The 11,367-nt window shown below is 38.0% G+C and overlaps 1 protein-coding gene across 1 annotated transcript; it reads left to right on the top strand.

Annotated features, from left to right (window-relative positions):
- The first annotated feature begins 7,099 nt into the window (after nucleotides 1–7,099).
- LOC116261243 (protein SOMBRERO-like) lies at nucleotides 7,100–10,207 on the top strand. Its single transcript, XM_031639916.1, has 4 exons — nucleotides 7,100–7,140; nucleotides 7,956–8,151; nucleotides 9,340–9,611; nucleotides 9,698–10,207. Exons 2-4 carry the CDS (start codon nucleotides 7,983–7,985, stop codon nucleotides 10,205–10,207), a joined length of 951 nt encoding a protein of 316 aa, XP_031495776.1. The 5' UTR covers nucleotides 7,100–7,140; nucleotides 7,956–7,982.
- Nucleotides 10,208–11,367: the final 1,160 nt, after the last annotated feature.

The following is an 11,367-nucleotide window of genomic DNA, read 5'->3' as shown; positions in this document are numbered from 1 at the left end:
TTAAGATTGCTTCGAGACCTGTGGTAGCCCTGGTCAACTACAGTGTTGCATTGCCACTATTTGCAGTGCAAAAAGGTAGCTTATGAGAATCAAAATTGCCTCCCTCTCCGGCCCAACCAGTTAAGCTAATCCCACGAGGCTAGATCAACTATTTAAAGCACAAGAAATTATTGTAAATATAAAAAAAAGTTGAATAATATGATCTGCCAAGAGTTTCCGATTGTTTATATCTCAATGAAAAAAAAAAACTTCAGGAAATTAATGTTGTTTAGATCAATATATTAGTGTAGTTAAATCGGTAACTCTTTTGATGGCATTCTGAATCACAAGGTTTGCAAATTTCATCCAAGCTGTGGTGAAATTCAGATCTGCCAGGGAAGTTCATGAATCTGAGTTTGGGGGAAATCAAAATCAAGAGCCAAAAGAGAAAAGCAAGCACACAGGGCAAAAGGTTTGGGCCAGATTGGTGGTTGACCTTTCCTACTAATAATAACTACTGCCCAAAAAATTAAAAGCTTAAGAATATTCGTCATAAAATTATAAAATGATCCAAATAATAAGAAAGATTTTCCAGGTAAAAATTGATAATTTTATTCCTTAAAGGGAGGAATTTACATTCCTGGACCTACATTTAGCCTGTAATTCCAAAAAAAAAACAAAAGTTCACATTCTCCAAATTCTCTAGTAGAGGCCAGCCATACTGTTCATAAGAAACATTAAATAGGCCCAAAATTAGCTTCTACTAATATTGAAATTGGTTGCTAAAATAGTTAAGAATGTAATTTAGTGATCATGATTAATATTGAAAAAAAACAAAAAATATAGCTCATGCCCTCGCGTACCAAGTTACCAAAAAGTTCACTGCAGGCCCTTATTTGGCAGCTAGCGTTCATTGGCTGTTATTAACAAAAGCAAAATGGGCATGCAGGTGAAATTATATACGCAAAAAAATGTGCGTGAAAATGCAAATCTTTCAACGAAGTATTTCATTCATAACAAATAAGTAGCCCAAACCATTCATATTTTTCCACGTGAAAAGACAACATGCATTACGTAGGCATTGATAACAAATCCGACTCATACCAAGAGACAAGCCATGACTTCCTTCACCTTGAAAATTTTAGGTCCAATCCTCGAGCAGGTGGACTGAACCAGATTCAATTTGTTGATCATTCATGTTCAAATTTATTTATTCAAAATGAACATTCAACGATAACATGTATATGCATTTACAAATAAGTCCGTATATTGATGCACTACGTAGATATATTGACTTCGCTAAATATACAATTAATGCCACATAATTTCTTTCTTTGCAGCTTAGGGCCACCAAATTCATGTTTCTCTCAGTATTTGCAGGAAGACTGTCCTGCATAAGGGGCACATTCCTCGTTCGAGGTGAAAGAAAGGTCAATATTGTCTTCTTTTGAATATCTAACCCAATAACGTTGCATAGATACATGATATGATATATATTTATATTAAAGGTGCATGGAAAGGGACTTTTCAATTGTGGGTAGCATATATATATAACAAAATTATACACAATATTAGTATAAAATTTATTCGAGTACGTACTTGAGGAGCAAGTTGATCGGAAACCAAGAAAAATGTGGGGAGTACTGAAATCCCAAATAAAATTCTTCTCAACCAAACACGGCTCTCAAGGAACAGACGCACAGAAATGTAGGCGAGGAAAGGGAAGTGCTGTTTGACATTTGCATTGGCTCTGTCCCCCATTGATTTACACAGGGTTTCGTCCTGGACTGCATGGACTCGCTTGCATGCCTTTCCAACTTCCACTTCCAAAATAAAAGGATACCTGAACTTTCCTTCCCTGATGCCTCAATTGGATCACAACAAATATCGACACTCTGTTCGATATAGTAGGTGATCTGGGGCTCCCCATACTGTGAAGAACAGGCCCTGATTTAAGGTCTAGATCTCCTCATACTGTGAAGAACAAGCCCCGATTTAAGGTCTCTCTCTCTCTCTCTCTCTCTCTCTCTCTCTCTCTCTATATATATATATATATATATATATATATATATATATATATATAATATATATATATATATATATATATATATATATATATATATATATATATATATATATATATATATATATATATACACACACACACACTCTGTCATTGCACTGTTTGTTAAGTCATTTTGTTCTGGTAGAGATCTTTTTTCGTTCTTTGAAGGGTATTTTGTCATTTTAACCAACAGAACAAGCACGGATCTTCGAGGTTGAACACTTGAAAAGCGTCTGTGTTTGGGGTGGGTCATGCGGATCTCATGGTTACATCTCTATGGGGATCACCCTTTTGTGAAAATCAAAGTTATACGTGGTCATTATCTTGAGGTCGAGAAAGCACATCTAAGAATAGGTTCCTTTATAATATATATATATATAGTTTGATGAATGCAGTCCCTAGGAAAATATTTGCAGATCTCCTATATTTAACTTGAGTACTAGTGGCTTTTGCATTAATACTATAATAGCTTAAAGATTATAGAAGCTGTTATTGTAAGGGAGAGACTTATAAAACCCGACCACATGATTTCTTTAAACTTTTGTTAATATGGCTATGCTTCATGGGAGTCTTGAAGGAAGGCTCGAACTAATTGAGACCATGAGAAAAATTTCGTCTCCGTTTTCTCTACTTATAATAATAGGTGTCTGGTTGGTGCCATATATGATTTAGAGACCATGCATATATATTATAGTTCATGATTATGGGTAGGTTCAAAGTTGCCTTAAAATTATTATTCAAGTAATATTAAAATATAAGAAATACAGTTTCCTTCATTGACCTGAGTCAACAACGTTAAATGGCTTGTTTTGAGTTGTTGAAAATTAGTCAAAAGAAAGCCCTAAGGGGGTTGGCGTAATGTGTGGGTTCTTGCTGTCCACACAACAGGAACTAAATGGTTGGACTTCTATGGGCATATATATTTCTTGCTGTTTAAGCTGATTGACATAGTTATACGACATTAAGTCATGAAAAATATAAATTTAAAATGATGCTGTTCTGAAGGGGTTCCAATGTATGTTTCGAAACTTAATGTCGTTAACAAGAATGAGGAGTATTTCATCATACCGCCAATGACAAGAGCCGAGTACCAGTGCTACCTACTGGTCATTAACTCGAGCTGGTCACCTTACAACCTTTGAGACCTCCCTTGCACTCGTTATATAATATTGAAACATATGAATAAAAGGGAAAATTAGAATAAGTATATCAAGTAATTCATGTATACAAACCAACTATTGACTGTTCTAAGTGGTAATGAGAAATGGGTTTGAACCATAACATGAAAACAATATGTTAAGCAAAATGGTTGAGCTCTATGGACTTCTGTGAGCCACTTAGCAGTCCAGCTAGTGGCCTGATCTGCAAGCCTCAACTTGCTGAAGTCTTTTTAGCCTTATGAAAAACTTGACGGCAAAAATTATTGGGGAAAAAATATCAATTGTATACGTGAGAAAATTTAGATCGATCAGTGGAAGATATTTACAAAAAGGGCTATTATCTATTACAAACTGAAGTTACACGATAGAAGGAAAAACCTCTATTAGAAGTTAGCATGCGATTGATTTTAAAAATTTAAGATAGCCAACTTATGCCTCATTTAGACTAATTGTGATAGAGAAGAAAAAACACTACTTCTCTATTGGGTGATTAGGGAAGATCGACCATCGGGCAGAAGGTTAAAGCTCCTACTAGTAGCGGAGCTACGTATATGCTGGCATGAAAAGTTGTCCATGCCAGTAACAAAATTTTTATATAAATGTCTTACAATTATTTACTTATTTATATATGTCGTGCTCTTTCAAAAATGAGAATTTCTACAACAGTACCTTATAACAAAAAAATTTCTTGCTTCACCACTGACTCAGTGTTCAGAGCTTACTTTGCCTTGAGGTGTCACACTTTGCTATGCTTTAACTTGCTATCAGTGACATTCTTTTTAAAGCATAAGAAATTGATACCTTTAATATTTGAAATGGATGCCACGCACCAGCTTGGCCAGCTACCCCAAGCTGTTGCACCAACCTGCTCAGCTCAGAGAGGATGGCATAATTTTTTTTTTCTCATTAGAGTAAAACTGAAGTAAGATCGTAGAAAATGCCGACTTAGGAATCAGCGGCAAAAGAAGCCTGATTATAAAAAATTAAAAAGATGTATTCAATTTAATATATTTTTTATGCGAATCTTAACTAAGAAACAATTACATGGTTTGTGGCGGAAGTTTTCATCGGGGACGGCCTTTACACGGCTATAATCCCAAAAAAGCCTTACACTTATGATTTATCCCTTAATTTTTCTGACAACTACCAAATACCAAGGTTTTATCATTCTAAACGGTTCTTTTCATAACCCTAGTTGGAGAATCACGAGTGAAGCTTGAAAGAAATGCTGAATGCCTTCCCTTTTGTGTAAAAGTAAACAATAATCATAATAATATTAATTCACATGGTTTGGCTTGTCAAAAGATGATATAGCCCTATAATCGGAGTCACCTAGTTGACCGGTTTTTGGCGAATGATGGTTCTTGTATAAAACAGAAAAGTACCTAAACCTCTTTTTCAGAAATATACAGCAAAAAACTGAGCCCTCAAATGGAAATATTCCTTTTGTTTCTTCCACTTTTATTTTCAGTTTAACCACAAACAAAAAAAAAAGAAAAAAAAAAGAAAAAGAAAAGAAAAGAAAAGAAAAGACAAAAATGATAAAGGAAGGATTTTTTTTGGTGACTAAAGCTGTCATCAAGCCAAGAGCTCCTGGTCAATGGAAGAGGAATGAAGGAACATGCATTACTGCGTGTTGACCAGGGAGACCAACTGCGTGAGAATCCCTTCAAGTCAGCATTTAAGGAGAAGACTGGAGTTGGGCACAAACCCCGTGGCTGGTTCTCTCTCTCTCTCTCCCTCCCCACATCTCTCCGCTCTCTCTCTCTCTCCCCCCACATCTCTCTCTCTCCCCCTGTACACAAATCCCATGACTCTCCCTCTTTCTCTCTCTCTAAACTCTCAAACCTTGTGGCTTTCTCTCTCTCTTTCTTTTTACACAAATCCCTAGCCTCTTTCTCTCTTTTTCCTTCTAAATAAATCTCACAACTCTCTCTCTCTCTTTCTTTCTTGCCTTCTTACAAATTCCATGGCGATCTCTCCCTCTCTCCATGGTCTACGGTGACAATGGAGATCTAGGGCCTTGTGTAGTTAATTTGGGGGAGGAGCTTAGTTTTCCACGTGCAAGGGACACGCAGTTTTAGGGTTTTGCTTCACCAACTTGGGCCTTCACGGCACACCCACCAAAGCACACCCAGCCTCAGTGAGGGTCTAAACTTTCAAAAGTCCCCTTCCTTTCAAAAGTGTTACATGGGTGCCACTCTTCCTTCTATATATATATATATATATATATATATATATATATATATATATATATATATATATATATATATATATATGTATGTATCAGAGAGAGATCAGCACATTTCAATTAAAACAATCAAGATTAACAACTTAGGTTACTATATACTTAAATGAAAGCCAAATGGGTATAGTGTCTATGACTTGCTCCTCAAAGTTTAAAATCCTTAATTCCCTTCGACCTTCAAATTTTTATTTGGGACGTAGAGCTCTTAGCTCTTATAAAAAGAGCTGCGGAAACCCCAATTCTAAGGCACGAATCCAGTTTTATCTTTTTCTAATGTAAATGTGTAAGACTCTGGCTTTCCCGTGTTAAAAACCAAAGCTTGTTATTTACATATGGTCAAATTTTATTGGCTTCACTAATTTGAACTCAAGCTAGATGTAACTTAAGATACTTATCATGTGAGTTCAGTCTGAAAGTTAAAGAGAGATGAAATTAACAAATTACGAACCTGCCTAATGATCCGCATTTGAGAATAATGGATATGAGTCAGAGAATCCAAACAAATTCCTTTTAACTTAACTTAGTTATACTCAAGTTTTGATAAGTTTTCTAAGGAAACCGGCGATTAACTAGGTCAAATATTGGAAAAGAATGCCAATTTTAGAACCAAGTCTAGAAAAGTATAGTAACCTGAATCCATGCTCAAGCTTCTGTGTTCCTGACCAGTTTCTGTTCATGCTCCTCGTATAGGATCTAGTTTTCGAACCAAACAACTCATTAGCGCTTGTTTTGTATCTGAGATGAGGAGACCTTGGAACCCTATTAAGGCTGCATAGCGAGTCGAAACAACTCGACTTGGCCTCAATTCATTTGTAAACGAGTCAAGCTCCAAAACTCAAACTTATAAATGAGTCTAGTTCAGGATACATGAAGTCGACTCGATTAATCTTGAATAGACTTGCTTAATCTAGGCTTCTTTTTTTATAATTTCCAAACTTAAAACCAAGTCTGGTACAACGATATATGAGTCGAGCCAAATCAAGCTGACCAACCTTAAGCTCAACTCCACTCGTATGCAGACCTAAACCCTACCTGTGCAAGTGTGTGCCCATGCATGTATGTGTGTTTGCTTGCGTGTATTCGTGCATATGTGTTGCTACGATTAGCAAGGCTAGGTTCAGCAGGACACTAGTTTCATACGTAGCAATGTTATGGCAAAGTTGCACATACGTAATGGCCTATTGGTAGTTTCTCTTGGGAAAGGGGCATCTTTTTTAGCTAATTTCTTCGTAGTGGGATGTGGAGCTTCGTTGGGGTGATCAAAACCTAATATAGACTAATTTTTGTTTTAAACAAAGAGAATAACTATTAGCAAATCAAGAAGAAGAGATAGGGAAGAGAAGGCAGTAAAGGAATGGAATGAAGGGCAAAATTCCTTCATTCCTCTCTGACTAAGCAATGGTATGGCATGATTCTCATGACTGACTGCCTCCTCCTTCTCCTCTTATAAGGCGATTTTCAGGCAGGTCCCCTGCACTACAGACAAAATTTTGCCACCCTCTTATTTTTTATTATCTCTCTCTCTTCTCTCAGAGACTATTTATTGTATTTCATATTGTATATACCATTTTTATATTCATAATTCTTTAATTCTTATACTGGTTGTATGACTGCCAAGCAAATGGTTGAGATATTGTTCCTCTCTCTATTCTTCCTCTTGTGGGTGCTGTGTTACAGGCAACCAACAGGTCTTCATCATCATCATCTTCTTCTTCTTCTTCTTCTGCGGTGCTTTGATTGCTGCTTTTTTCCTTTTTATTTTTCTTGCTCTTGCTTCTGATGAAGCTCATGGTTCTTTTGGTTGCACGGACTTGCCATATGAGGGTCTTCAGTCTGCAGCATGTTGCTCTTGATGGGTATATGGTGGTCTGGTTATGCAAGACTTGGCAAGAAAGAGAGTCAATTTTCTCTTTGAGGTTTTAGTCCTTGGAAGATTGGAGTAACCTGTTGCTTCTTCCTGTAATTTTTAGGGTTTTGTGCTTTACTTTGCAAGAGTCAATCCTTTGTCTTTCAGGCCTTGGACTTTAGCAGAAGTGGCCTTCTCGTTTTCCTTTTCATTTTTCTTTTGGGGGAAGGGGAGAGGATACAACTTTCAGGATTTTGGGAGTTTAGTAGGATGGATCCTTCTATTTTGTCTTGTAGGGTTTTGGGATTAGCACAATAGATCCTACAGTCTGATCTTTTGGATGTTTGCTTGATTCAAAAAAAGTGGGGGCGGGGGGTGGTGGTGGGGAGAGACATTCAAAATCCTTGTTTCTTGATATTTTACTTTTAGAACCCACTTGACTACAATAAAACGTGATTTATGCCAATCACTGTTCCTTCCCAGATCGACGAGTCTTTTATAAATGTTAAATCACAATACGCATCTTCGTTCTTGTGTTCTCTCTTACACTCTTCTGGTCTTAGTTTTCTCCATGGAAGCTTAAATATTGCTGCTGTTGCTGTCCTTGGGTTGTTATTCCTACGAGCCCTTCGCTGACTGTCTGCTTTGCCGATCTAGGGTTAAGTTTTGAAGTTGGTAGTACAGATGATGCCTGGAAACGTGCAATTGTCTGTCCCTCCGGGCTTCAGGTTCCATCCAACCGATGAGGAGCTTCTCTACTATTACTTGAAGAAGAAGGTGGCCTATGAGATCATTGACTTGGATGTTATCAGAGATATTGATCTCAACAAACTTGAACCATGGGATCTCAAAGGTAAGAGAGAAAAACACAGCCCTCTCTCTATCTCTCTCTCTCTCTCTCTCTCTCTCTCTCTCTGCATACGTGCATGCATGTACGTGAGGAATTATAGTTTGATGGTCAGGGGATGGAAATAAGCAGCTTGAATCCCTCAATCTTGTAGCTTTCTTTCATAAAATGGTTTTCCATGGTGGTTTGGAGACGGTACAAGGGTTATGAACGTGTTTCAAATACTCATCATGGACTAATAATACCAAGGTTTACAAACGCATGGATCAGTCTGTCCTTCTCATTGCGTTACCTATACTTGTGACCTTGCTTTTGTCATGGTGAAACCCCACCAATGTGATCTACATGGTCACTTTAATGGAAATCGAGTATTCCATCTACATGTTTGTTTTCCTTTTGGATAGACAAGGCGGAGTCACGCGGACATCTGCTAGGTTATTCCGGGAAGATGTACTCACTCTGATATTGTTTCTCGATCCTTATGTCTCTAAACTCGAAGCTCTGGAGTTCATCGCCACCTAACTCTTTATGTGCGCAATGTCTCATATGATAAAAGCAACACAGATAGAAGTACTAATTAATCTGATGTACCTTGTGAGCTTGTGTCCTAAGTTTCGGTCACTAAGGCTTGACAAGAACTTGGGTTCTCTAAGCGTGAAAGGTTTGTCAATTCTCTCAGGAATCAGGACCTATATTTCTTTTTTGGTAAAGAAAATTTTCCCACGTGTGGTGTGTGAATCTTCTTATTTATCATGCTTTCAGCAAAAAACTTTTCATGTGGATAAATTAATGTTCCTTATTATCATGTTGATAACGAAAATTTTTTAATGCGTCCATTAATCTTCCTTATCTATCATGTTGGCAGCAAAAAAGTTCCAACGTAGATCTGATCTTCGTCATTATTCATCTTTTTTCATGGCGAAAAGCTTACAATTCGAGGTGCTAATCTTCCTTATTTATCTCGATGCTCAGTAGAGAAAACCGTCCAATGGGGGAGTCAACAATTTTTCGTGTTCATCTATTTGTCAGGAGTCCTCTTCGGTTAAGACCTGTTAAACTTCGCATCTGCAAAATCGATCTTCGTTTAATGATTAATTTTATCCAAGTCTAATCGAGCGATTAATGCATAGAATATAAAATGTGGAGGATGAGGTGCTTAACTACATTAATGTCAAGTGCAACGTTGTGATGCAGATAAGTGCAGGATAGGAACTGGTCCTCAGAATGAGTGGTATTTCTTCAGCAGGAAGGACAAGAAGTATCCAACGGGGACAAGGACGAACAGGGCGACGAACGCTGGGTTCTGGAAGGCGACGGGGAGGGACAAGGCCATCCACATGGGCAGCTGCAGGCGAATAGGCATGAGGAAGACGCTGGTGTTCTACACGGGGAGGGCACCCCATGGACAGAAGACCGACTGGATCATGCACGAGTATCGCCTCGACGATGAGAGCACTGATGCCCAGGTGAACATATAACCAGAACATCCACCTGATCTCTCTCTCTCTCTCTCTCTCTCTCTCTTGCTCACTGATCTCCGTACTACTTTCAGGAAGATGGATGGGTGGTTTGCAGAGTCTTCAAGAAGAAGAACCATCAAAGAGGATTCCCAGAAGAGGCATTCCAGGAGGAGGATCACTTTCCAAACCTTCAAAGGCCAAGCGGGCCTTCTCTAATGGAGCACAAACCAAACCTACCCAGCTCCCAGTATGACTTCTCCTTCGATGGTTCCATGCATCTTCCCCAGCTACTCAGCCCAGAGTCTGGGGTTGCAGCATTCAATATGCCACCTCTTTCCCTCAACTCCATTGACATCGAATGCTCCCAAAACCTCATGAGGCTGACCACCAATGGAATGATGCAGCTAGATCAGAAGCTCACTGGTGATTGGTCTTTCTTGGACAGGCTGCTTCAGTCCAACCAGATGAACCCGGATCAGTTTTTCCAGGGCAAGTGCAACCCAGCCGCAGTGCAGGTTGTGGATGCCGCTGGCTCCTCGATGCAGAGGTTCCCATTTCATTATCTTGGTTGTGATCAAGACATGCTAAAATTCTCAAAGTAGAGATTGATGCTATCTAGTTCTCTAAGTTGTTCACTCTCTTGGGAAGCGCAGGTTATTTTCTTCTTTTTTCCTTTCCTTTTTCTCTTTTGGGGTTTAATCAACTTTTAGAATGCTTTAAAAAGTTTCTAATTGTATATACTTAGAGCACATAGATCATGCTCAACGAGGTATTTTCATGCTCGTAGCTCTGTGAACTAAAGATCTCATTGAATTTGGCTTGTTGAATGTGCTTGGTAGCATTAGTCTGTGACTCAATTCAACCAAATATTGCCACTTAATTGTTTGTCTCTATAAACTTCTCTTTTCCCTTGCTTCTTACCCTAGTTAGGTTCGCCACCGCACCTCAAATTAAGCTCATAATTCTGCCTTATTTCAAGCAAATAAAAAATATACGTACATCGGTTTCATCGATCAAACTCAACTTCCTATAAATTGATCAGATATAAATGATAATTATCGACGAAAGATGAGCTCTTTATAGTCAAGAAATTCCATCCATTCTTTTTTACTTATATATGAGGAATCAAGCACTCGTTACATCAATTTTTAGTTACATAATGAATTTGGTGTGCGGAGTTCCCCGTCTGTGTCCATACAGGAGCATTTCTTTTAGCTCTTTTCCCCCTTTTCTCGTTTTTTATAGTCCCAAGGTTTTAGCGGTGAAGTAGACAGATATGTAAATTTGAAGCCCAAGGCAGTGGGTTCCTCGCGCAGGCATTCATGTGCTTTAAGCTTTACATAGTCGATATTATAAATGTAGAAATTTTGGTTCTCACTTGGCGATATTTTCTTCTATATACGTCGCATGTTCTTTGTGCCATTAACAGCAAATTAATTTGCCATCTCTTTAACACTTCTACCTTGGATATATTGTTTTCCCAGTAAACGACCGACATTCATGATATATGGGTCACTCATACGCTAAAAGTCAACTCTTTTCTCACTGATTATTGCTTGGCTGACGCCGACCTTTGTATCTCTGATCATACATATAAGAGGGTCAAATTATAGTTTTAAAAATTTAACAGAGCGGGAATATAATATAGGATAAAATAAAAAATTTTAAAATTCACATATAAGTTTTATTTTTTTTTTTAAGGGGGACAAAGCCCCTGCCGGCCCCCTAACTCCGTTCATATACATACATACAAATGCTCATT

Source organism: Nymphaea colorata, chromosome 9 (genome assembly GCF_008831285.2).
Source record: "Nymphaea colorata isolate Beijing-Zhang1983 chromosome 9, ASM883128v2, whole genome shotgun sequence".
Taxonomy (NCBI): domain Eukaryota; kingdom Viridiplantae; phylum Streptophyta; class Magnoliopsida; order Nymphaeales; family Nymphaeaceae; genus Nymphaea; species Nymphaea colorata.
Note: the sequence above shows the minus strand (reverse complement) of the source record. Positions and strands in the feature narration are given on the sequence as shown.

Excerpts from the sequence above, each read along its gene's own strand:
- LOC116261243 (XM_031639916.1), top strand. The coding sequence starts at position 7,983 with ATGATGCCTGGAAACGTGCAATTGTCTGTCCCTCCGGGCTTCAGGTTC. Across the intron at positions 8,152-9,339 it reads TGAACCATGGGATCTCAAAG|ATAAGTGCAGGATAGGAACT; the intron begins GTAAGAGAGAAA and ends GTTGTGATGCAG. Across the intron at positions 9,612-9,697 it reads ATGAGAGCACTGATGCCCAG|GAAGATGGATGGGTGGTTTG; the intron begins GTGAACATATAA and ends TACTACTTTCAG.